Below are 27,977 nucleotides of genomic sequence, written 5' to 3'. Positions count from 1 at the left end.
TCTGGACTACAGTAAAGGTCAAATGCTAACATATTATGCATAAATTAAATAAGTAAGCAGTGCTAAGCCAGAACAAGACAACTGGTAGGACATCAGAAGCAAGTTTGCAATTAAGAGGTTTTAGCTGTACTTTTGTACGTAGGATCTGCTTCTGAAATCACTGCACGTTTCTTTGCCTTTCTACGGGCCAGATCTATTCTGGTCTATGCATACGTGATGTTAATGCAGCAAACTTATGTATGCAGATTCCATCAGGCTTCTTTTGCAAGAAAAAAAAAAAACAACAAAAAAACATATTCCAAGCAGGTAAGGACAGAAACATGGTAGGTATCCATAGACAAAAAACACTATTTCCTCAGGGATAGCAGTTTCTGGAAATATTTAACATCAAGATTGCAATTCCAGAGAGAAGGAGAGAGAGAGAGGGAGAGAGAATTCACTTTTTCACCCAAAATTAATAAGCCAAGCAAAAACAAAGATGGGTACATGATATTTAAAGGCTGTCCCTTTAACAAATGAATGTTTGCATTATTGAAGGACAAATTATGCCTCTTGGCTCCAGCATGGACACATGACATGTAGTTTGCACAGGCAAGAGAAAGCTCCCTTTGCAAATACATTCATTTTAATGAGCCTATTTTGTTGAGGGGAAAAAAGGCAAAACAAGCCTCCCATCCTTGTTCTGTATTTTCTCCTGATGCTCCCACTACGAGTCTTGAAGAGATGTCTTTGTCCTTCAGAAAGGACAGAGGCAGGTGATGGTCCCCCCAGGCAGATCTCTGCTCTGCAGCTGGTGATGCTGCTCCAGTATCTCTGGCTCTGACTGCTGAGGGTTCTGGGCACACAGTGTTGAGGATGGGCTCTACAGGCTTTCCTGAGGACCTCCACAAATCCTTCCCTTCATGACCACGAAGGCAGGGTATTTAGGGACCTTAAAGTTATTTAAACGTTTCTGAGAGCTCTACCAACAACAGAGTTCAGCAATGGACTATCAACAGTCAATCCCAATTCCACACTTCCATTCAAAAGGCCTCCAGGGGCAGCTTCGTGCCCCCTTCCCACATATGTGCTCACTTCTGGCTGCATCTATTGCAGCAAGCTTTTGTGACTGGGCAATTGAGTTAGCAGATCTCGGTGAGGCTGCAATCCCTTCCACTTTGACATTCATGTCTTCCTAGCCCTCTGAACATGAAACAGGTGAACGTAAGCATCGCAAGCATTTCCTGAGGCATGGCCCAAACTCTCACTTGGCCCTTTCTTATCTGCGTGGCAGGTACTGCTCCTGTTCCTTTGCACCTCACCGATGTTTTATTTCAAAGGCATCCTGCAGGAGTACTATCACCTTTCCACACAGATCTGACTCCAAGAACAGCACAGCACATTTTCAGATGGTGGTAACAACAACAGAGGAAAAGTAATGGGTTTCCTTTGGGCAGAGCAAGGCAAATGGAAGGGCTGTGCTACTGGGCTGCTCAGACAGAAGTGCTGGTGGCTGTGAGGGGCCAAAGCTGCTGAGGGCAAGGTTTGTTCAGAGAGCTGTCTTTCACACGAGAAAGCTACACAACCCCAAGTCATGCCACTGACTGCAGCTATCTGACTACAAAAGCAACTTTTGAAATCCACAGGTCATAAACTTATAATTAGCCGGGGCAGAGTGGCTCAGTAGGAAAATTCCCCTTCTCCCTCCCCTTTGGGCACCGAGCTCAGCAAACTTTTGTTTTGAAACATTTAACTCTTTTCCCTCAACATAAGGTGGAAAACACATCCACATTACAGCTAGTCATGAAGACACTGTTAATAAAAACATGCTGCACGAGTAGTGTGTTAGTGGCACATCACAGCAATTCGTAACATTTTCAGATGTAGTGTCAAAACCATGTTTTTGTGTCTCTGACCATGCTTTCTGTTAGCAGAAAAGGAAAAAAAAAAGTCACAGCAGGTTGTCAAATATTATTTGAACAGAAATACTCCCATAAGAAATTTTTTTTTTCAGTTAACACAAAACTGTAAACTGGATTGGTGTGTGTCTTTCAGCATCAAATTGTTCAGTAATAAATATGACTAAGTCTTAATAGAGTATGGAGTGAAAGTTCCCTTAGTGTCCAGTTTTTAGCAGCTGTTGAACATTCAGGGATGCACAAGGCACACCTCTGCAGATTCTCTACCATTATTACAGATACAAAACCAAAAAACCCCAAAAACCGCTCACCACTCAAAACTTTTATCTGCATAGTTAAGAATTTTTCTACTACTATTTACAGGAAGGGCTCTTAGTGCAAAAAACAGGAAGTGATGTATTAGCTGAAGTGCTTCTAGCACATCTCATACAGTTCCACTAAAAACTTGTCAGCATCACATCTTGGGCCGCCAGCCATTAATGAACTGTAGTATTTTCTTAACCTGCAATTTGCTTAGCTTAAAGTCTTCCGACAGGATTTCTTCTGTTAGCTGAACCAGTAGATTGCCATCAATCTTCTCTGTAACAAAAAATGATATGACATCTTCTGACAGACCAATAAACCTCAGCGATTTTGACACTTCCTCTATCGAGAGTCCAGAAAGGTCTGTGGGTGGCTGCCAGGGAGAGCCATCCCCACAAGACCTTGGCGCTAACTGGAGGTGGAGGGGAGATGAGAAGGAATAGGATGCACAGAACGTGTCCTGCATGCCCTTTTTAACCAGATATTGATCTTCCAGGAGGTCTGGAGAATCAGTTTTTGTTTCCTCCTCGGCACCGTCTATTTTTAGTGGCAAAGGACACATGTCTGTGATTTGTTTCTCTTCACTCGACTTTGGTGCCCGAGGAGGTAAGGCAGGACACGAATGACTCTGCTTTGCATTGCTGTCTCCCAGAGTTTTCTCATCAGTGCAGTCTAGAGAGTAACTTGCTGACTTTGGACAGCTGGAGATGTTGCTGAACTCTGCTGGGGACAGCTGGGAGTACCCCACAGGGAGCTCACACCCATCAAAGTCAAAAGTCAAAGGTGCTGGACAGTTTCTCTTTGGCGTGCCTGGAGTCTTCTGCCTGGGATAACTGTAGCTCCTGCTTGGATCAAGCAGGAAATCACTCCTATTCTGGCCTTCTGTTGTTCCTGAAAAATGGTTTGGCCAAGACAACCTGGAAGGCAGAGCTTCAACTGAGGGGCTTCCAAAAGGCATTGTGTTCTCAGGCTCTTTGGATTCGGTTTTCATCATGGTACAAGGGTAGCATGAAACAGGTGTGCTACTCTCAGCTGGGTTCGTGCTGTCGCTCTCTGCGACGCTGCTTACAGAACAAAGCAGAAAGGATTTGGTTAGCAACAAAGAAAAGTGTGAATAAATTCAGAAATCATTTCACATAATCAGAAAGTAGTTGTAAGAAAAAATCTTTCTTCTGTTGTCAGAATGTTTCAGATTTGAGTTAACAATACAAATGTGAAAGTTCTTTTTCTACAAGCCTGATGAAATGCTGACATAACCAAAAACCTCACAAGGAAGATTCATGTTTTGATTCTTTAAGCTCAGAAGAAAAAAAACAACAGCAATTCAGTTTTGTGTCATCTCCCAAATACTCAGATTTTCACTGTTGAATTCCTGAGGGACATCATCGCGGAAAACGAATAGCTTCATGTGTACTAAAAGATTTTATAACCCTGTATTTTATTTTTAAACACCACAGATGCATCGCAGTATGTGAAAACTCATAATAGGGGCCAGTCACCAATGCTGTAGATACAAGCTTGATTGACATAAGAGATAATCAGAAGTCTTTCTGGGGCAAGGATCTTCATTCACTATGGCATTGCACCAGTGTACAGTATAACAACACAGAATAAATTACTGCTTACTGCCAAGGGAAGATTTTACCTGGAAGGGTAAGTAGACAGAGTTGTATTCGCTGACATACCAGGTTTTAAACTTAAGCCACAGTAACTTGTTTGTCCATAACTTTAAGAAGTCACGATATAAAACCCTTGCTTTTCAAAGGCACCTAAAGAAAGTTACCCTGACCTGCTTTCCAAGCAGTGAATCAAACTCAGCCTGCCCAAGGAAACTGACTGTTTATATCCAGGCTTTTCCAAAAGACTGAGATGCTAACAAATGCATCCAATCTGTTACTAGAAGCCAGTGTTCTCTGCTTTTATTCCACTTTCTAAAAGAGAGTCTGAAGGATTTGGCTGATGTTTGGAATTCTGGCCAATTAAACCAGAACACTGCAAAAACAATTAAAAGACTTATAAAATCTTTACCTAATACAGCAGAGGGAAAACAACAATTGAAATAATTGTTTTAATTAGTCACCTCTCTCTTAGAAACTAATTACTCAAGAAAGAAACTAGGCAATAATTTCGTAGCAGCTCAATGAAAACTGTTTGAGGAGGGAGGCAGCTTTCAATAGGACATAGTTTTGAATAGATTGACACAAAAAATACTTCCCATACATTTTCAGTGAGTTAAAGAGGAAGCCAACCTGGTCTTGCTCAGCAAGGGACAGCCGCATAAAAGCAGTTCTAATCTATTTCACTGAAAAATTAGTTATCAAACTTAGCTCCATCACAGTTTCCCTCTCTAACAACTTGTTTGGAGAGCACTGAGTGGGAGATCACTTTTTTTTTCCTGCACAAAGCTGCCAGTAAAAGCAACTGGATTACAACAATGCCACACTTCAAAAAATAGAACAAAAACACTCATCAAGGATATACCTTCAACTGGTCATCCTAATAAAAAACATTTTTCCAAAAATCTAGCCACTGGGCTGTCTGATTCAGAGTAGACAGTCAATGAGGTGTTATGAACAACTAACCATACAGAAGAATTTAACTGACTGATCCCGCTTCTGTTCTCTAATCCAGTATTAGAAATGGGAACATTTAAAAGATTAACATTTAAAAAGTTTAAAAGATTAACAGAATTAACGAAAGCTGATAAAATATTTGCAAACTGTTTCCTTATTTGTACCAAACTAAAATTAACCTGCTGAGACTCAGAGCTAAAGGATGCATGAAAAACCTCCAATTTACAGCCTTTAATAGGCCAATAAGGAGAAATGATACTGTTCTTGTTTGCTGAAAAACTCTTTGCAACCCTTCATGACCCAAAAAATAAGATGAAAATGTCAAAAGATGAAAAGTAACTTCATCAGTTATCTGGTTACTTCACACGATGTCTATTTTCCATCATCTTCCTCAGCAGCTCCTGATCAATGACACCAAAAAGGAGATACCTGGTACACACCCAAGCTGTAGATCATTTGCATGTGAATTTTGTGAAGTCTCAGACAAGTAAGTCACCCGCATGAGAAACTACTCATTGTTTTCTTGGGAGACATGCACTGTTAGCTATCAAGAGAGAAAACAGCATTTGGTGGGCCCCAAATTCTGGGAGGTCTTGTGCTTAACCTCCTACCGAGTAGACCCTGACAAACCTATCCAACAGGCTTCCATAAAAATAAATGAGTAGCCTTGATCTAGTGTGCTCATTAGCAGATACATAACACTAAGCTGCAAAAATGCAGCATGGCTTAGAAAGGCAACTCCAGGAGTTATCGTACCAACTACATCTATGCATAAACAATCTCAGTGGCGTTTCTAATCAATTCTAACACCCAGGCAGTATCTTGGAACTTTCTTAGCAACAAAATTGAAGACAACAAAAAAAAATAATGGCAACAAGACATCCAAGTCAAAAAGGAGGTAAGATTTCAAAAGACATACAGCTTCTAAAGGCAAAGGAAGAACACTGCATGGCAAAGAAAAAGTATGCAGCCAGGTAGTTCAAAATCCAGCATCAACTTCTAACTAGCATAAATGGATTTTCCAGTCTGTGGTTTAAGTTTGTGCTGAAGTGGGTTTGATCCACAAGCTGCCTGGATCTATTTTGCCTTTTCATCACTTCACATCCAGTGGTGCCTGCCAACTTCACTACTTTCCAGCGTACCCACAAAATATTTCTGGAGTACCACACCCTTCTGTGCCCCCAGTTTTTGGAAACAGGTAACACTACATGCATGCAAGACTCAACTTCCACCTGAAAACTAACTTCGAGATTATTTGAAGGTTCAAGACAATTAAGAATTATACAGAACTGTGTACAATGTTCCATTCAAACAAGATGGTGAGATTACCCACAGCAGTATAAGCAGGTATTTAATACAAATTGCTATGTCCTATGTAATAACATACATGTTGTGCAGTCCTGAAGAATAGTAGGATAGAGTGGGGCTAGGAGAGCGTGTTTGCTGTCGTGCAGGTTTGACTGTGCGAGGAGGGATGGAAGGACTGCTGGAGGATGGTTTTGAACTCCGTGGTGGGACGGGGGGAGCGTTCAGGAGCCTGCACTCTTCCTTTACCTGTAAAAAAGGAGCATAAAAGTAAGCAGCCAGAAAATCTGGGCAAAAGCGTTATCCAACAGATGAAATACATCTGGTTCAGGCTTATTCTGTGAAAGGAAATAATTAAAAAGGGAGGAGAAGAGAGAAATTATGCTAAGTATATACATTTGTAACAGTATGTGGCTGTCATGAGAAAGACCAAAAGAATGCCTTACTACCAGCAGAGCTACTACCAGTCTTTTCAGGGTGCTTTGAAGTAGTTTGAGATCCACTCATTTAAAAAGCGGGAGCAATGAAACTCATATAGAACCTTCCAGTAACATACAAAACCAGACAGGCTGTTCCAGATATTTTATATTCTGTAAGAAGCAATTCATTAGGCTCAAACTCTATTAGTGTTGTCTATTTAGATGTAATAAGCCAAGCTTACGTAATGAAAAGATCTCAACAGACTTCGACGTTTCCTGACTTACTTTACCAGTGATACTCACCATGCAGCTCCAGGATAATTCCCTGCTTTCCTCCCCCAGCAACAGTCTACACATTGCAGATTTACCAGATGCACCCAGGACATAACTATCTGCAGGAAAGCACTGAACAGAATGGACCTCAGTGGCCACTCTCACTCCTTGCTACTGCTGTATGCCCTTTGCTCCTGGTATAGTTTGGGGCTGCTCCAACCCTTCCTGTGGGCTGCTCAGCAGAGGCCACAGCACCACAGGCGTGGTCTTCCTCCTCCATATATTTCACGGTATACTTCTAACGCCAGTACTGACAAGGCTGTTTTTCAATAGGTAAATTATAAACAAAAAGTCCCCTTCACCCTTTTCTTTCTCCCCATCCTGTATGTACAAACTATAAATGGACCACACCCTGAGTTCAGTCTTGGAGACTGGAATGCTCCAGCAATCTGGATGCTGGAATCCAAATATGGAGCTTCGGTCCTTATGTCAAAGTAGTCCAGGATGCAGCTAACTACAAAACGTAGAAGGTAAAAGGTGCTGAGCAGAAAAGGCTGTTCAAACAATGCGTCCATATGGACATCAAGCAGAAGGACCTCTCGTTAGCAGCCACACAAATCTTGCCTCTAGGATCAGGGTAGCAGCAGACAGTTTTGGTAACGCAAATGACATGCGTGGGGACTACAAGGATAGATCTGGGCTTTTGCTGAAAAGCTGCATAAAGCAAAAACCACTTATGAGTTGCATTAAAAAAATACAGCATGTCTTCTTTAGGCTGTTTCCTCAGGGATGACTTTGATATTGAACACTAGGAACAAAGCCAACAGGTCCACTCATTGCAGTCAGCCAACTTTGCAGCTTAAAACACATGACCACAGCGCTCTGTTTATGTAAAATTTAGTTTGGTCCTGCCTAGGGAAGTGAGAAATACCACGACACAGCTCCATGGGAAAAATGGAGCAAAGGCCTTAATCTCATCAGGACATTATCAGGGAGAACAACTTAGTAGGGCTAGAGGTGTGTGAGGCTGCTGAGAGTGAGGCTGCCAGGCAAGCTTTTTGAGGACTCACCACTTCCCGAAGGCAGCAGCAGATCCCCATCTTCCCCTCATTTGAAACCATCTCAGATGCACCAAAAAAGAAAATTCTTCACATTTGAAACTTAGCTTATTTTTAAATTTACCAACACTGCAGAACTGAAAGTTATCTTAGCAGTTTTGCAACACATAATTAGCAATTAAAGTGATTTAATTTATTTACAAACAAAATAAATGTGGAACCTTTTGCAATCCACTTCAGCGCATTCAGAATGCAACAACCCATTTAGCACTAAAGTGAAATGGAAAACTGGGGACTGGGACATCATAGTACATTTTTCCCTAATTCAGAACACGACAAAATTACAGGAAATGCCTGACAGCATAAAACACTGAAATAAATCTTGCTCTAAGGGTTCTTATTTGCTCTTTCAGGAAAAAAATAGGAATCAATTTTATTCATGTTTGTTATTGAATTCAGACATAAAACTCTTCAACCATTTAAGTGCTGTGCCCTAAGGATGCATAAGGACTTCATAATTTTTTATTTTTCTTTCCCCCCCAAGTCATACTAAGCGAAGTTAATACTGCATGCCACGGAACACACACCCATGAGGGTCAGAGACCATTCAGGGGAGCTCCTGGGGCACAGCAGATGGTCAAGGGGTTAAAGAAATTATTTCCTGGGAAGAATACCAGCATTCAAAGGTACTGGCAGAGCTAACTACACCCAGCAACTCTGCTGACCTAGATTGTGGATCAGAAGTGGGCCGTAAATAATACCAGTTTGCAGTCCCAGTTGGTCCCTGTCACAAGACTGTGATTACAGCTGCCAGGCACAGCTCTTGGGAAACGCAGCAGAGGAATGAAAAGGAGATTTTGCACATTAAACCGACAAGAGCAAAGGGGAAACTTCGCAGGAGATCTGTGCTCATGGGGAGAACAGCAATGAAACAGTGTGGGAGAGGGGGGGGGGGGAACAGCAGCAGCGTGACACAGTGTCTGCCTTGGTGACTGCTGCTGTTACGCAGAAACACTTTCACCCAGCAGCACTAGATGCCACGCAGCTGCCAGGGAGAGATAAAGTGCACTTGCAATGAGAGCCCCGGGACATCTCCTCCCACACTCAAATGCTCCTTCCCATGGTGAGCCTAGTAACGGTGACCCCTTCCTGACGGCATGAGGTGCTGCAAGGATTTTAGTAGCACTGCATCTCATCTCTCCTCGAGTGATATCACCCATGCAAGTCCCCCTCGCCCTGGTGCCAGCCCCCCTTGCTACCAGCACTGCCAGAAGCGTAACCCAGCCTGCAGGAGAGCCAGCCTCCAGCACACTCCATCTGGGCACACTGTAAATCAATCAGGAAAACAGCCCCTGATATTATGCAAATTAGCATTCCGGGAGAAAAGCAATTTCTGATTGGCAGGCCTTAATTTCAGAGGTCATTTTCTTTCTCTTTTCCCTTCATGATACTTTGATTTTCTGAAAGGTTTTCAGAAAATACACATTACATCAGAACGTTTTGCCCTGTGGGTGAGAAGACAGAAGAGCTGGAACACCTGAACGTCCTTTTCTCCTACAACCAGCTCCTACACACACTTTTAAATTTAGTGCATGCAAAAATACAATTGCCTGCCAACCTTTATACAGAAACACTATGGAATATCATTCCAGAGGATGTGATGACTAAACCTCATGTTCACCAGCAGCTACCGAGATCCACTTATTCTATAAATACCCTACATGGAAAGCATGCAAGCATCTCGGCCAGCCCCAGCCCACTGATGAGCTCGGCCGGTCACTGAGGCTCATTCCAAAGCTGTTCCAGGAAGCCACAAAACTGATTCTAAATCATTATGCCATCTACAGAGAGGCAATTTTTTATTTTTATTTTTCATGAGGTTACACCCTGCCCACCTCTAAATGCAGCCTAATAGCTTTAGCAGAAATGAGTTCCCGTGCGTGGCTAGGAACCCATGCTGAAATCGCTGACAGCACGCGGGTGCATTGCTTCAGTCCTGGCACGATGGACATAACAAAAACTTCTCGAGCTGATATTAAAAGGCAAAACACACACATGTACCCATAGGCCATGCTGGTAAACAGAAGGGACTCTGTTCCATGAGGGTCCCCAAGGTATGATGCGGAGGGCTGGTGTGCCCACTCCTCTCAGCACCAGGCCAAGTGAGCCTCAAGGACATGGCATTCCCTTCCCCCTTGGCCACTGTGGCAGCAGCCTTCCTCCTCACCCTCCCCCTGCCTCGGCTCCAGCCCTGTGCTGAAGCGGTCTGGCTCACAGAAATCAGCAGGAAACTAATCGTTTTCCACATCCAGACCTGGCTCCCTGCCCAGGCACAGGAGTGCCAGAGCCAGCACAAAAGGAAAGCCAAGCCCACGTGGCTGGGAGAGAAGGGTGGGAGCAGCTCTGTGCCAGTTTACATTAGTGCAGCTCATCCCGATACAGTGCAGTGGGAGCTTCTCCAAAACGCTTTGGACAAAGCTTTGGTGCATACCTGACCCTGAAAGCAAGCAAGTGCTCCTGGGTTCCAGCACTCAGACATAACACGTAAACACTCCTTGTGCTAAGACGACGTAATGTCTTGACTTTCCTGTCTTTGCTGAAGCTGCTGTGGCTGCTTTTTGGGGAAGTTTTGAAGGGCTGCAGTGGTGCTCTTCACACCTGTGCTGGCATATGCCTCCCCTCTCCTCCCAGCAATTCCCTAGTGGCTGCATAGCAGCACATTCATCCACCGAAAGCTGACCCAGCACAAAGAAATAAATCACAGTATTCAACCAGGTCAGTTTTCAACCAGGCTGTCATCTGACTCATGATAGAAAAGCTCCTGCCAACGCTGCTGAGACAAGAAGATGGCAGTGGCAGGGGGATCACCACCACGTGCTGCAGTTTGGCCCGGATGAGCCCCAGCTTACTGTGCAGCCAGTTTTGAAAACATTGCTCTACTTAGAAGAAGGACCTTTTCCTTAAATAAATTTCATTAAAAAATACCTGCATTAAAAAAATGATTAATTGATTTGTTAAATAATAACATGATCAATTACATATTATTTAATCTTGCTACAGTTCCCTAGGCACTCTTCCCTGGGCAAGTTTTCCTCCCTCTTTTATTTTTTATAATAACGTGTAGGACTACATCAAGGGACCGTGTAGTGGGTGGACTTTCCACCAACCCACATAAGCTCCTGTAGATAAAACACATTTGTAATTTTGTCTCTGAAGTCTTCTTGACAGACCAGTTTTGGAAAAGTGATTTCTCCCAAGAGTTTTCAAGAGAAACTCTCACATAGAGTTCACTCTGTTTAAAACTAAGTCTCCTAAAAGGCTCATTCCTAAATTCTGCTGCAGAGTTTACATTTAAGCATAAATTCTTTCAACAAACAGTACAAAACAGGGCTAAGTCATCACTCCATAAAGCATGGGTGAGGGTGATGAACCTAATATTCCCCAAAATTTGCTACGGAGCTGCATCAGAGAAGATGATCTCTCCTGAAAAAATATTTCAAACATGTAAAAATTCTAGCTGCCCTCAGTACTAGGGCCTGCTAATGGAAGACACACACACTACGGTGAGCTGTGGCAGTTTCAAGAGAGTTGCATCCACACTTCAGCCACAGATAATATGAGAAAACACAGAGCACATGTGATGTGTTTGTGTGGGCACACCAAAACACAGATGATGCCAAATGCAAGGAAAGTACACGGCCTAAAAATTCCTGGACTTTGCTGGTGGGAGCAAAAAGCACATGAAACATCACCTAAAGTAACAGAATCGATTTTAAATACACTTGGATGATTTTTATGATGTCACTCAGAGTTGGCACGTTAGAGGACAGCTGAAGTTGCACACCTCTTCTATTTCACTGCATATGCCCCCTACCTCTTCCAAAGTCTCCCCCCAGAAGAATTCCCAAGGAAACTCTTCATCTGCTGAAAAAGAAACAAACCAACACGAACAACCCTGACTTACTGCTTCTGATTTGGGAGGCACTGGAGGTGGAGGTAGGGAAACATCCGAAGACTTCGCTGCCGCATCGACTGCCCCAGGTACAGGAAGAGATGCACTACCACACTTTGATCGGAAAGACCCTCTGTAATTGTCACATTTGTTCTTCTCACTTAGCGAGCGAGTGAGTGCCTGCTCTCCAGGCTTTCCAGACCCTTGGTCCAACCACAGCTCCTCGTAAGGAAGTTCTGGTTTCGTAGGCAGAAACATTGACTCTTCACCAACCTCAGGAAAAAGATAATCGCTGCTGCTGTCACCAGAATCCTGGTACTGAAGTGCATCGTGAGAAAAGAGAGCCCATTCATTACACAGGTCCCTGCAGCCGTGGAGGTTCACTTCGCTATTGCCATGCAAATTGTTGCCATAGACGCACACCGACAGCCGGTGGAAGGACTGTGTGAGCTCGTCCCGTGCATAGCTGAGGGAGTTTGGCACGTGAGTGTGCCCGCTGCACCAGCTCTTCTTCGGGCTTTTGCAGTCTTCATTCCAGTCTGTTTTCACATCGCGCACAGCACGGGAATACTCGTCTATGTCAAACTGTTCCTGACATATATTAAACCAGTGCTGGATGAGGGATTCGTGCCATAGCTCGCCCTTCACAAGACTGTCAGGTAGAGTAAATTTTGGAAGTGTTAAGTGCAAGGGAAAATGCATGGGGATAATTTTGTTGCCACGAAGCACGCAACAAACCACCACAGTTTTGGTCTGAATGTTGACGAACTTGTACCTGTGCCCTTCGCGGATAAAATGCAGGTCATAGGGGTTCCTCGGCGTAGGACTTGGCACAGTCACGTTAACAGGCAGACGGGTTTTTTCTACTATATTACGAATGGTGTGCTCACCTTCTTGCATCTGCACCTCCAATGGGCTGCGGGTGCTAAACTTGCCTTTACACTGGAATGGGAGACTGATGCTTTCGTTGGTCCTGTGGTTCATGCAGATGAGACAAGGCATTTTGCCTCTGCCAAGTTTGCTAATTGAATTAAGTTTACCAATTTTTTTGAAGATGGTGTTGAGTCGTGACTTCTCCTTAGAAGATTTTGCATAAAGGATTTCTGCTTGCCCCATTAAAGTGAGCTCGTCCCCAGTACTAAGGGTAATGTTGTAAACCTCAGTGTCTTCGTTGCATTCACCTGAAGCTACCTGCAAAACAACAATGAAAGAAATTGGTTTTTTTTACCTTGCTGGAAACAACATCACAAATCGTATCAAACCTAATGAGGTTTGGTACTTAAAGGTGGTGCTCTGGGAGAAGCTAAACTATTTTCATTTGAACTGCCAAGAAGTCAGACACATGCAATAAGTTTAATGCAAACCTTGGTCAAGTAATCGTTTTTACTGTTCTGTGTATTCTTTCATCTTACTAGAGGGGAAGCAGCCAATTTAGAAATGCCAAAGAATGAGAACAAATATAACAAACTCTAAAATAAAGGATAACTACCAGCAATTCAAACAGCCAGTTGTGTCACACAGCTACGACAGAGCCTATCTGGATTTACTTGGGTATCTTTTCTTCACATCTTGTTTTTGCTGTAACTTATTGGCCAGGCTCTTGAGGGAAGCAAACATTCTTCTTCCAAAACTTCATCTCCCTGAGGAGTTGAAAAGGTGATCTCATCGCTACGAAAGAAACATATCCCTTTGATATAACCTCTTCACAGCTAGAGTGAATGACAGATGACATCTATTCCCTGAAGGAAAAGTCAAGAATATTGGCTCTGTCCTATACACTCAACTCCCCCTCTGTCTTTAGACTTCCTTCCTCATTTTTTGATCATAATTGCAATTTAAGAGATTAAACAACATATGCAAAGCCATGTGTGTGCTTTTCTACTATAGAAATTGTACTGGAAATGAAAAAAAAAAACAAAGCAAAACAGATGTCCAAGGCTCATTTATTCCTGAAGTTATTTCCTAAGACTGGAATAACTCTTCACGCACAAGACTGCTCTGCTTTCTATTTGAGTGGCTTAATGTGAAAGGCCTTTTTCAGGGACTGACCAGAACATAACAAGCTCTTCTTCGGCAGCAGCAGATACTTATTTGTAAAGGAAGGCGCATCAGCTAACTACCAAAGGCCTGCTACAGACTACTTTATTCAGGAACACTGAACATATTTTAAAAAATTGCCAATGCAAAATTTAGCTAGAATAATATATCCCTCCCTCATCTACATGACTCCTAACGATTTCACATAGCTACATGAAGTTCACATTCCAGACTTCAGACTTGGCCATCATCACAGGACAGCCACTGCATGAAATCAGAGCTGTGATTCCAATTAGTTGGTAATTGAGGAGTGCTGTAAATAATGCTTCCTCTTGTAAGATGTGATCCGCAATTCACTCGTATTTGTGAAGTCATTATTATATTCTGGAAACCTCCAGGAGCACAACGGCCAGGCAGCTCAGAAGAGGCGTGCCTTCCGAGTGTTTCAGCTCAGCACTTCCTGACAGGAAGCCATTCAAGCCCTGAATTATCCAAACAAACACTAATTGGCCTAATCCAGGAAACCACTGGGATTTTATTGTACACAGTAGTCACAGTTTACGCCACTGGCCAGACAATATAATGAAAAGCTGCAACACGAAAGGAAAGCACACAGATTTTTCTGCTGATAACACCAGAATGATGCTTACTGCCATTTTCTCTTCAGAACCTCTGAGTGCTGCATTCGTGCTGCTGCTGGTGAGTGAGGCAGCCCTGATCTCAGCGGACTGATGGGGCTGAAAACATAGGCCTCTGTGCTCATCTCCTTCAGTCTACTGCATCTCTTCTTGAAAGGGCACATTCTATAAAAATGTGGATTTCTAGTAAGTACAAATCCACATAAAGGATTTCTTTGGGCAACACAGTCAGACATTTTAACGTGAGACAGACGTTACAATTTCTTCTTGCTTTCTGCACAGTAGGGACAGAAGCAAGGGAGCTGCTGCTCCAGTAGGGACTGGAGGAACTGCTGCTTTGACAACCTGCAACTTCTGAGCAATCTGTGAAGAGTCCATTCTGAAGGACATGGCTACTCAGATATGCAACCACAGGAGGTACTGAGCCAGCACAGCAACGCAGTGAGCCAGTCACAAAAGCAGATGATCATTAGTGGCACCCACTTCAACCAATTGCACGGGGATTGTGATATCAGACAACCACATTTAAAGACAAAACCACTCTAAATTTACATAAACTTGGAAAATACTCTTTCCTTTCCTTGGAATATAGTAACATCGTAGTAACAGATAAAATATGCCTGAATCAAAAGAAAACTACACTGCTGTTCTAATTTGACATTGAGAAAAATAATGCGTGCCCTTCCTTCTTAAGTAACATCTGTAAGGTACCAGCTGCTGTCTAAAATGGTAACGAAGAATCAAGAAAGTGAAACCAAGAGACTAAGACTGCACAACTGGTTTAATTTCTACTCACAAAACCTTACTCTGGTGAAATTAAGGCTGCAGGTACACCTCAGCAGGTCAAAGTATATTTTGAATTTTTAAGTTCTTAAAGTCCAGGTAGCTAACTCCTCTCTTCTTGTGTGAGGTTAATTCAGTTATTTATTTACCACTGACTAGTTAGCATTTATAGCAAGTACATGGCAGGTAAGTATTTGGTGCAGAACATTAGCAACAAACACATCCTTGACCTGTTTGTTGGCTCTACTCTGTTGGCTCTACTATAGCTCCACATGCTGCTGTCTGCCCTTGCCACACCTCCACATCTGCCTGCCACATCTTTTCTGCAAGCAGCTTCCTGGCCAGTCTGTCTGCTGCAGGGCTAATTCCATGGCAGGTTCTCTGTTCTCAAAGTGAAGCAGTCAGACACAGCTGCCTGGTGGTCAGAAGCTCCTAGAAGCAGATCCGATTTACACCAAGAAGTATGTTTTAAGACAAACTGATCTGAGAGAAAGTACATCACAAATTATTTCCAAAAGGTGACATAGATAAGACCAAGCCCTCTATCCTCTAAACCACCAACTCAACGGGATCCACACCTTCAAGCACCCCTGCACATCTTTATACTACCACCTGAAGCACTTAACATGCACTGCCTGCTGGGAAATCACTGCAGGGATGTAACAGAACTCTAGATTATTTCAGACACTTTGAACTGCTGGCAGAACATCCCACAACATACAATTCCTGTAAGAAAGACACAAAAGAGAGATGACAGTAGTGCCCTATTTCAGAACAGCAGTTAAGGCAGCCCAGACTATAGATGGATACAGACATAATGATCTGCTTTTCTGGCAAACCGCTGGATTCTCCTCTTAATTTTGGAAAATATGTAGAAGGCACCCCAAAAAAGCCTTCTTACAGCTGTACAGCACACCAGGAGGGCCAACTGGTCCCACTGTGATTCCAGCCTGCCCTGTGCTCTCAGCTCATCTCCCCTTTCTGCTCTGCTCATATTGGAGCCATGCTCTCATCTCCTCAGTGGCTTCACCAGGTCTGCTGTAAACCTTCAGCTATGAAACAGAAAACCCTGTGGCAGAAATGGAGACCAGCTGAAGGAATGGGGAGAGAAAGAGGGAAGGTGAACACATTTACTTCAAACCTCTCCTCAGTGGGACAGTGCTCTCATTTTAATTATTTTGTGTATGCTTTCTCTTTACATCTTCTGTTTAGAACAAATGCTCTTCACTGGAACAACCTGCAGCAACAGCCACATCTCTCAATGCCATGATAAACACAAAGTTTTATTTAATTATTAGCCTTGGGAGCATCCTGAAACAACTCCTTCCCCAAACACATTTCTCTTCTTGTTTGTTCTTTCTTAAAGTGCTGCTTTGCACATTAAAACAATCAATCGTGTAGCTTTCATCCACCCTCACCCTTCTGCCCTTGCCAATCTTCACTTTCTCATAATATAATAGGTGAGAATAACCAGCGCTTCCAGCCCTGTGGAAGAAGCAGTGTTTGCCACACTATCCTGCAAAGAAACCACTAGATGTTCAAACTGAACAAGTCTGAATAAGGGAAGATACACATAATCAGGAGCAGCCTACTCCACACTGTATCTGCTCTTCACCTTTACACATACTGATCCATCCTAGCATACTGATGCCACGCTGCTGACCAGATGCAGGCTTGCAGACATCTTGTCAAACATGGGGACTTCAGTCACTCCAATGTTTTAAACTTGCAATTCAATAACCATTCAGAAGCCAATTGTATGTACTGCAGAAGACAGGCATCAGGAAAGTGATAAATGGTGATTTAGGCATCATGTTCTTTTGGGAAAGCTCAAACATATTGTTTCTTTTGCTTAAGGAAAGGTTAACTCAGCAAAATAGATTCTGATAACACCTGAGTCAATATTCTGTCTCGAGCTCCAATTGCTCTAATTTGTTATAGTTAAGAGGCGAAAGTCCTTAATCACTTGGGCATGTAGGAACTCCTTACAAAAATGATTTGTGGCTTCATACAACTTGTTATACCTGCTAGATCTTAGTAGAGCAATGCAAGCATCACACTGCCAGTAAAAATTCATACTCAGGACTTCTCGTAGAACTCATCTTTTTTTTTTAAGCTGCGAGGCCTCTGATGCATAGTTACCACATGCAGATTTTAAAGCTAAGAGACCAAATGGAACCTTTTTTTTTTATAGGGTATAGAAAGTGGACAAAAATTTTATTAAATATAAAACAGACTGTCCAGAAAAATTTTAAGCAGAAAAAATAATCAAACTTTTCCAAGGAAGTTAACTATTTTTTCTTTTATAAATGCTTGCCTCACAAGACAGAATAAACAGTTATAATTCTTGGTGATAGTCTACACATGCTTCCCTCTCAGCTTCTTTGCCCTGATTAAAAGCTGGCATGTCAGGAAGGCCAGCATGTGAAGCTACCACAAGTCAGCTACCTCTGGAGGAAGGAGGCAGTCACAGCACTGCAGTACCACTGAGTCACCAAGGTGCCACCTGTGTGCTGGGAACAGAGGGGAAAGAGAAGAAAAACCTCCCTGGACAGGAGGGCTGCCTCATGAGGCCAGCATAAAGGCACAGGGTGAAGAAGGGACTGAAGCGCACAATCTCAAGAAGAAGTAGTATGAATTAGCTGCAAACCTGTACACAGACTGATTTCAGCCAAGTTTTTGTTGTAGCACTTAATGTCAGAATTACAAACTTCTACGTATGTGCTTTTCGGAAACTTGGGGCAAGTTTACCAGAGCCAACAGAACTGCAACCAAATCAGGAGATCAATTTTACTTCACTCAAGTCAAAGGAATACATCAAACAAATCAGCTATCAGAAGTTCACAACAGTCAAACAAAGCCTTCAGTAGCGAAGAATCATTACAGGATTAGCTAACTAGAGCACATTTTCATCCCTGGAAATCTTCTGCAAACAGTTTCACAGCCTCTCTAAGGAGATGAGGTGGTACCTTCAGGGCAAAAATGATATCCCAGAACATTTAATTGGTCTTGTAATGCTGACTGCGGTGATGTTTGGAGAGCAAGAATTCATGGCTTGTGCAATGGTCTATCAGACATATCATTCATTTTAACAGGAACTTTATTGTGAATTACTTTCAGTATAATTTGTGTTTTTCGTAGTTTTTTTTTTTTCTTTTTCTTTTCCTTCTCTCCCCAGCTTTAATGCAAATATCTTCCTTGGTATTAGCATAAACTGCTATCTGCAGCATCCAACTGCAGAAACCTACTGCTGGTTCAGCAAAAGCTCAGATCCCAGAGTAGCAAAACTTGAAGATTTTTCTTCGAAGCATAGAGGGTCAGAAAATCTGCATCACAGTGCTGTAACACTGTTATATAAACAAAATTATGTGCAATTATGCATTGAATATTAACATAGAAAAGGCTAAGATATCTATTCACTGAAGAATAGACAGAATGTCCCTAATTTTCAACTAGGAATTGATTAAATTTTGACTGAGGGGAATTAGTTTATCCCCAGATCATTTGGATTTACTGTGCCTGTAGATGTTGCTGGCTATTGTGACCTGGACAGGCTGGAGAGTTGGGTGGAAAGGAATCAGATGAGGTTTAACAAGAGCAAGTGTAGTCTTGCTCCTAGAGAGGAATAACTGCATGTACTGGTTCAGGTTGGGGGATGAGCTGCTGGAGAGGAGCTCTGAGAAGAGTGACCTGGGTGTCCTGGTGGATGACAGGCTGGCCATGAGCCAGCAGTGTGCCCTCGTGGCCAAGGCCAATGGGATCCTGGGGTGCATTAAAAAGAGTGTGGCCAGCAGGTTGAGCGAGGTGATCCTCCCCCTCTACTCTGCCCTGGTGAGGCCTCATCTGGAGTACTGTGTCCAGTTCTGGGCTCCCCAGTACAAAAAAGACAAGGATCTCCTGTAGAGAGTCCAGTGGAGGGCCACAAAGATGGTGAAGGGCGTGGAATACCTCCCTTATGAGGAAAGGCTGAGAGACCTGGGTCTGTTCAGCCTTGAAAAAAGAAGACTCAGAGTGGATCTGATCCACGTCTATAAATATCTAATGAGCGGGAGGCAAAGGGACGAGGCTGGACTCTTGTTAGCAGTGTGTGATGAAAGGACAAGGGGAAATGGCCACAAACATGCATAGGAAGTTATGCACAAATATGCATAAGAACTTCTTCCCAGTGCAGTGACGGAGCAGTGGCACAGCTGCACAGAGAGGTGGTGGAGTCTCCTTCTCTGGAGACGTTCAAGACCCACCTGGACGCCTACCTGTGCAACCTGGGCTAGGGAGCTGCTTTGGCAGGGGGTTGGACTAGATGGTCTCTAGAGGTCCCTTCCAACCCCTACAGTTCTGTAATTCCGTGATACATTAGGCAAACATCTAGGTATACAAGCACAGTAGTGGTACCTACACACATCCAAAGAAATTAATGTAAGTAGTTCTAACCATTACAAAAATTTGGTTTAATCTCGAATTCCTGCTGTTCTGTGAAAAGTACTCATGACTTCTACCTTCTACTCCCAGCTCCACTTGATGGTATGCCTTACAGCAATCTTTCAAATACACCACAGGCCCTGAACATTCTCCCTCTGCACACTTTCCAGAAAGCCTGCCTAGCTGGGAAACAGTAAGGAGGGAAAGAAGACATGTCTCCTCCACCTATCCTAGGGTAAGGTGGCTCATTTTCCTCTTTAACAACTAAACGCACACAAAGTAAAATAAACCTTTTTCTTGGAAAAGATGTCACAGCTCCTCAGAAGGAGAAAGCAGAAGCTCTCTAAACTACAGAGCAAAATACTGCCTAAGCAGCAAAGGAATTACTTGGAGAAGCAAGGTTTGCATGGAGACAACCACAGCAGTGGCACACTGTCATGCTCAGACCGACCTCAACACAGACACAGTCGTTCAGGAACTATCTATCCAGTGGCATTCTGTAACTCTACTGGCTCTTTCTTCAAAACTTATCCACAGCAGTGGATTTTTTAGAATAAGAAAAAACTCCTAGATATCACAATTCCCCCTCGTTTTATGTGCTTCCTTAAATATTTTAGACATTTTTCCTTTACGTATCAATTAGCTAACTTCTGAAACTCTTATATAAGTGAATACACTGCTTTGGACAGAAATCAACTGCATTCTTCCCTTTCCTCTAACCAGTTTGGCACCTATCTGTATCACACTAAAATTGTAGCATACGTCATTCAGTTGCGTAGAGTTATTAAACACTTTTACACGTCCTGCTAATTCATTTTTTAGAAGATGACAACTTTGGAATAGACTTCTACAAAAACAGAAAAACTGCCAAGAGAAATACTGCCAAGATAACTGTTTAACTAGGTTAAACCTGGATTATTATTACTGTTATTTACATTAAAGATTATGACTCAAATATCATTTAAAATGGATCTGACATATAACAGTAAGATATATTCAATTCTGAGTTTGCTAAATATGATGAAGAGATTTGAGAATACCGGTGCTAAAACGTTTTACGTTTTGAAAAGCCTTCTTCCAAAATCATAGCTGCACATTTCACTGTGCCATGCTCTTGATTTGGACACAGACATACTGAGGAGTATTGGCACAGTGGTGGATAAGGCTGGCAGTTCCAAGATAATGATCTTCCTGGGTAGAAACAGAATCCTCTTGTTTCCTTCATTTGGCTAAGTATACCCTAAAAATTCAAGTGTTTTATCTTTCTGCTGCACCTTTCATTCATGAAAGACTCTGTTGCATGGTTTCAGGTTAATTAGTAGCATAAAGGTAAAAAAAACTTACTGTCCTGAAAGGCAAGAATTGGTGTCTCTAAGTGAATTAGCTAATGAGTACTTACAGCAGTCTTCAGCAATCTCGTTTCAAACCTATAAAAACTGCAGTCTAGCTGATGTCCCTCAACTCTAGTAGTGCAAGAAAGAGGAGAAGCCATTAAAAGATATGTGGGTTATAAGTAAAACCCACATTACTACACCTGGGAGTGGGAAACTCTATTCTGGTTTTACACTAGCAGCATCAGCCAGTCTCCTCTGTAGAGTACGCAATGCAAATATGCACCACTGCATCCCAGCTCTAAGATGCTGTTCAGCTCTTTCACCAGAACTGATCTACTTTTTGTAGGTGCCTTCCAGAAAATATAGGTAAGACAAGGGAGATGAACATGTTCTGTTACCACTGTTTCATGCCATAGCACTGTAGTCTGGTGACACAAGGCATTGCTGATCCAAAGATGAGACCAAGAAGTGTGCATGCCCAAATACACACACATAGAACAAGCCCATCTTTTCTATTTTTTTTCTTTCATTCACAGTGACACTTCTGCAGTCATTTGGAGAGAAGCAGCACTATCGTTTCACTCTGCACGCTCTCTGTGAATATGGCTTTCTGGACAGGGATCTGAGCAGCTGCTGCTTACCAGAAAATAAAATTCAAACTGCTGGAAGTGGGAGGACAAAGGGGGCAACAAACAACATTTGTTTAAAATCTGGCAGCAACATCCCAATTAGATGAATTACGGGATACATCATCAAAACTGCTCCCTAAAGTGTCATAGGATAGGACAGCCCTTCTAGGATGTGTTGATTTAGCACTGCAAAAACAATCCTGAAGAGCACCACCACTGAAGGCAGAACTAAAGACCCATTTGTCTCAAAAATCACACTTCCCACACAGCCCTGTTGCTCGCTTGCCATGTATATAAAGGTTGTAACAGTTAATCATTGAGACAGAGATAAATATTTATTCAGGGACTACCTTAACGTTGAATGTTATTTCCTCCATGACGTAAACTCGTTCAGGAAATGCTTTAGCCACCTCCTCCACACTGTTAAAATACTGCACTGGCTCCTTAATATCTCGGTCTTGTTCCAGCAGCTTAAACTGCCCTGAAAACAGATGATAAACAGAAGAGTTGTAAGATATTTACATTGGACAACTGTCACTGTGGCAACTGCTGGCTCAACTTCTTCACTATTTCCCTCGGTCAGTTTTTCCGGTTATTAGCAGCCAAAATACGAAATGAAAGATTGCAAAGAGCCTTCTGAACCTGCCACGGAGGACACGCAGTTTTCACCAGGGTAGAACAAAAAGAATGTGTGGGAGCTGCAAAATGTAAAAGATCCTTTCATCACATGCTGTCTAGAAACAGTAAGTAACTATTGAGGCTTCTGTGTTTATATACTTAATTCACTGTAATAGTATCTGCACAGATAACATTTTTTGGCCTCTAATAATAGAAGCATTAGAGAGAGAAGACACACCCAGTACCATAAAACCCAAAACAATACACGTGTTTTTTTGAAGTATGTATTTTAGTGTCATCAAACAGCTATGAGAGAATGTGAGGCTTCAATCCTTTTCCCGTAGGCTTTCCTAGCAGTGGAAAAGTGTGGGACAGCACCTAGCTTTTCTTAATTACAAGCTAAGCCCTCTGAGAACTTCAACGCTGCGAGAAATGAAACCATACAGATATAAATCCTTTTCTGAAGGGGGTCTGCTAGAGACAAACATTAGGAAGAAGCATTTCTTGCTGACTTTATTCCGTGTTTTCAGTGTGGTGGGAGGCAAGGACCAGCATCAAGGAGCAATTGCTCTTGTGCGTAACAAACACCAAGTTTAGAAGTTTGCTTTATAAATACAGCCATAATGAAAACTCAAGACAGATATGTTGCTGTTTGTGTGACAAATCTGCAGAGCAATCTCCCCAAATTTAGAAACATTAACTACTACTACCAAGTTAAAGGATGATCTCAGTGAGAGAACAGCATAGCAGGCCTCCTTGTAAGGAGCAGCTCATGACAATGAGTACAAGTCTGACTAAAATCTGAGGTTTGTGCACCTCCTATAAATCATATTTTAAAATTAGCAGTGCACTCAGGCACTGGCTTATTGCTCACAGTGCTCAACTTCATGAAAATTCATCCAGTGCATCAGGATGTCAGCCACATTCAGAAATATTCCCACTCCTTCAGCATTTTCATGCACCACACACTGTTTCTCCTACATATCCCCGTCAGACACGTTCAGAGGATTCACCTATATAGAATAGGTGAATATACATTAAGAGCAGAAAATTTTAGGAGTGACAAAGCTATGCCTGCCAGACACTACAGATAGCCATAAGAAATCTACAGCAGGTGAGCATTTGAGAAGAACATCTTACGTAGTAGCAGAAATGTACCAGCATTGTGCAGCCCATTCTGGTGCAAAGCAATCGAGGAGAAGTCATGCAGACTGCACCTCTGGAAAAAAAGCACGGAAGAGCTCTGGCAAGAGAAGTTGGAAGTTGTGCTGCTGACGAGGGTTGCAGGGGGAGAGATGAAAGGAGGAGAACTAGGCTTTTTAATCCCCAGGTCACCACACACAGTGTAGTTGGTAGTTGTGGCTTTGGGAACTCCCTGTCATCCAATCCTAACGATGCACTCTCCAGGTCTGCAGGTCCTCCTCCCTCCAGGCACACAGATCTATGTTTCAGGAATTTCAGCAGAGTGCACAAACCGAGTGAAGGCAGACCTTCACCTGTATGTGCCAAGACATCATATAGCAGCAGGTATTATGTGTGGCACCAGGGAGTGCCTGATAGCACAGAGAAACAAGCACTCTGGAGCCAATGACAGTATTCCTTGTATGTTCACTAGGGATGAGATGTTTTTAAATTTGACAGAAGTTGTCACTGTGTTCTCTGTGGGTTAACTACTGGCTGAAGCTTGCTCCTGCTTGCTCAGGAGTTGCTCTACAAGAAGCACCCTCTTCAGCCAATGGCACAGCCACCTGTCTGACTGCCCAATGTGGGATCTAGGGGTTTGATATGCAAGATTCCCAGCTGCAGCTTTTATTTGAGGCAAACAGTGATTACAATTTATAATGGTATTTTAAACTTGAAGTCCCCAGAGGAATAAACAAACAAAAATACTGCAAGTTCTAGAAACCTCAGACAGATCTGCAAAACCTAGTGGGGTTACCTCTGATTTAATACTCCTATGTACAGAATGGAGTTGAATACAGTACTGCATGGAAGCTACACAATTGTTGGAAATTGTGAGATATTGCAGAGATAGCATTTTGCTAGTTCAGAAATAAATCAGGAACTCATGCTCAAGAGTAGGAATTGAGTTGAGCACAGTAACAGTGTATGAATTCATATGAATAATGGAGAAGAACACCATCTTGAACAATAACATTATCCAAATCATACACACCTAGCACTTTGAGCGAGGTCTTTAATTCCAGGTCCTCCAGTTACTCTGTCTGGAAGTATGCTAGTATTATTTTATTATGACTACAATGCATTTAACAGTGCATTGGCTTGGTGGCAACAAAAAGCCTGTCATCCATTACAACTCAAAATTCTACAAGAGTCCAAAATTCCTCACAAAAGAACAAAAGCTTTAGGCTCCTCAGCAACTAGGAGAAGGGTCTGCTAGCTATGGCAGGCTTGCACATGTTCTTGTATCAGCTGGAGAATTGCCTCGGTACAAAGAGATGCTCAGATCCATCTATGTAGCTGTGTCATCTTCCCTTCCTTCAGCTGAGCTGCACAAACACAAAGCTGTCTGTGCCTTCATTGCTAATATACAGCAGTTCACGAGGAGGCTGACTACAGAGAAGTACATACAGATCCAAAAGCGCATAATATAAGGGCAGCATTAATCTTCTCTTGTTACAAAATCAAGTATTCTGTGCATGGAAGCAGTCAGGACTGGATGTTAAAATGCTTTTCCTTTGGAAAATTCTCTGGATTTTCTATAGATCTTTTTTTTTTTTTAATTTATTTCTTCATTAAAAAAGGCAGACTTTTCTATTGGAAGGATAGAAAAAGGGCAGAAGAGGGGCTTGCAGTACACTTTTGAGCCAGATGTCAAGTAAGTAACAGTGAGGAAGGAGACAATTACTTATTATGTTCCTCCCCAGTCTCTCAAATTGCCATAAAAAAAGAGAACATAGCTGACATACAAGTCAAATGGACATAAGTCTTGACTACAATCTGAAAAGGATTTTTTTTTATCCCTCACAACAGACAAGATTCCATTAAAAGACTTTACGAAATAGACAACAAGCTTCAATTATTGCACAATTTAACTGTGCTAATTAGGAATATGACAAAAAACTGAAGAAAATCTAAAGCGATACCTTTACAAAACTAACCCCCTTTTCTTGTGCTGCTACAGAAAGGATAATGAAATATTCCTCCAGTAAATCAGCACAGGTCTAGAAAGATCAGAGACCTGTTATATTTGCATGGTCCACTGAGCAGGTGTGGTTACTTCTTTGCAGCCAAGTGTAAGGGAGTAATGAACAACTACTGCAAGCCTTATATCTCTTTATCTCTAGGTCTGGCCTTTGGCAGACAGAGTATTGGAACAATTTCATTCTAGTATATATTATCTACACAGATTATGAAATCTTATTTCCGTGTGAAGGCACTTACAGCAGAGACTGTAAATCCACTACTGAAGGAAATGAATCTGGAAAGATAAAATGCAGGAAAAGAATTAAACCAGGGCTTATCCCCCAGTTTATTGAGGCATTTATTAAAAATGAGTAGGAAGATCAGTCCATCTTCCTTCTTGCCAGAAGCTGAACACTTGTGAGCAGGACCTGCCCTAGGTCATTAACTAGCCCTTTCTGTTCTAGCTTTTTGCTTGCTTCTGCCACTTCCACTGCTCAGGCTCTTGCAAGTTTATGGATGTACAGAACTGCAGTGCACCTCATTCAGGTATTTCTGCAGTGTAAGGTCTGCTGGTCTTAGAAGCAACCTCCCCTTCACATCCAAACAGCCTAGCTGTTATAAATGCTCTGATCTGTATATCCAAAACAAAAATCAGACTGTTCTGTAAATAATAAGAAAAAAGTAGCTGTATGTCATCAATAGAAAACATGGAAGATCTTCAAAACATCTGCTCAATTGCGTTCCCTGTTAGATGTTTCCCTAAGGAGGCAGGAGTTGTATTGTCTTTCAGCAGCTTTGATTACTTAGCAAGTCTCACATCTCTATGTGAGACTACATGCAAAGCCCTGTGCCTCTCCAGAATGTGCAGACAGCACAGCAGGGTAGCCAAAGTACTGCAGAGGTTTATGTTTCTTATTATTTGTTGACTGCTGACTGCACTTCAGTATTTCAAAGACTAACAGACTTGAGCCAAGGAGAAAAGGCTTTCTGCCTTCTAGATCACCACAGTTTAAGAAAAAGACAACTTCTGTCTGCAGGTTTGTTTTTGTCTTTTTTTTTTTTTGCATTCCCATGCATCAGGATGGCAGGAGACAACTTTGTCTTCCATTCCAAAACGGTGATCCTTGATATAACTGAGCAGAGTTGAATAACAGAAATCTAAAGAGGAAATAAGAAACAGCAAAGAGAGCAAAAAGAGGTAGCTTGCTAGATGCTAGGAGAACGTCAGTTTATTGCCTCACTTTTCAACTCCATCAACTAAGTCATATGCAAGAGTTATTTCTTTCCTTCCTAATTTTCAGATAATACAACTGGTCAAGAACAACCATGGCAAACCAAAGAGACTAAAAGAATAGATTAAAACAATCCTAATTTCTGCCTCTCTGACCTACGTGTTATTTTTTAAAATCAGTCTTGTATTTGAATTGACATTGCCAAAATGTCACTGCATAGAGCCTACATGTGACATTTCAGTGTTCCAAGGACGTTGGTTGAAGATGCCTAGACCTGAGAGAAGGGAGAAAGCCCCAAGAACACTTTGAACAAGGGAATGTATCACTAAAACAGTAACAAATGGTTTGGCAGACATGCAGATGCAACAGTGAGCAGGAAATTAATGTCTTCCTTTGCTTTTGTCATCTTCTAGCTTGCAGAAATCCAGAGCTTGTTCCCAGCTCTGCATGGGACAGTTTACCCTGGAGTTAGGTGTTTTGGAGGAGAAGTGTTGCTGGGTCTTCACTGTAGAGGGGACAGATGAGGGAAGAAAGACTCATTATGGAGGAAAATGGCAAATACAAATGGCACACTTTTTTTTTCAGCCTGCTGAAAACTACAGGAATTTATAAAAGGGTAGAGAATATAGCAGGAAAACACAAGAGTGACAGCTTCCAAAGGGTAAGGACTGGCCCACAAACAAGAAAAGCTACAATTGAATCTTACATTGTAATCACCATGAAACAGCTTTGAAATACTGTCTCTGTTTTTTAAGAGCTGCCTGTCTATACTTCTTCCTTGAGGGGAAAGGGATAGAAGAGGACTTCCCGTGTCCCCATCTGTCCCCAGACATTTGGAAATGTTGGGAATGAATAATAAAAAAAAAACAACAAAAGATGAAAGATGAACTAGGGACATATCTAAGTAAACATAATACAATTAGAATTCATCAAGTGTACTGGAGCTAAACTTACGGCCCTGTGAAGCAGAGGGCAAGGCACAATGGCACATTCAGTCAGAGATTGTGCAACGTTTAATGGGGAAGGAGCCCTTCAGATGAATGGCATTACTTCTCAGAAGTATTATCAAGATTCTGAAGCCTTAAATGCCTTTATTCCTCTCCATGTTATGTCTGCTGTACAAATACCCATTCAACCACAGCTGAATGAGTCAAGCATCAGAACCCTAGTGAGACATGTTGAAGCAGAGCATCAGCACGCTGACGCACCACCTGCTCATAAGCATACCGTTGGAGAGATCAAGGGTGGGAATCCAACCAAGTTTCCCCACACAGCAACACAATGACTGCACTAAACCCCTAATCCTGAGCTGCTAGAGCAATGGAGACGATAAAAGTTTAGCATTCTATTTTCCAAATC

The 27,977-nt window shown here is 42.3% G+C and overlaps 1 protein-coding gene across 3 annotated transcripts in view; it reads right to left on the bottom strand.

Moving 5' to 3' along the window:
* Window positions 1-1,085: 1,085 nt before the first annotated feature.
* Window positions 1,086-27,977, bottom strand: part of GAREM1 (GRB2 associated regulator of MAPK1 subtype 1) — an 88,365-nt gene continuing 61,473 nt past the window's right edge. The window contains exons 3-6 of one of the 3 annotated variants that reach the window (XM_065753440.1): window positions 21,972-22,102; window positions 11,794-12,972; window positions 6,162-6,328; window positions 1,086-3,265 (exon numbers count right to left, since the gene is read on the bottom strand). In XM_065753440.1, coding sequence (XP_065609512.1) covers window positions 2,353-3,265; window positions 6,162-6,328; window positions 11,794-12,972; window positions 21,972-22,102 — 2,390 coding nt within the window. In that variant the 3' untranslated portion in view covers window positions 1,086-2,352. The remainder of the gene's footprint in view (window positions 3,266-6,161; window positions 6,329-11,793; window positions 12,973-21,971; window positions 22,103-27,977) is intronic. The other 2 variants (XM_065753441.1, XM_065753442.1) reach the window with 2 other exon arrangements.

This window comes from Cyrtonyx montezumae, unplaced genomic scaffold, assembly GCF_038088225.1.
Source record: "Cyrtonyx montezumae isolate F1298 unplaced genomic scaffold, pur_monq_1.0 scaffold_8, whole genome shotgun sequence".
In the NCBI taxonomy this organism is placed as follows: domain Eukaryota; kingdom Metazoa; phylum Chordata; class Aves; order Galliformes; family Odontophoridae; genus Cyrtonyx; species Cyrtonyx montezumae.
Note: the sequence above shows the minus strand (reverse complement) of the source record. Positions and strands in the feature narration are given on the sequence as shown.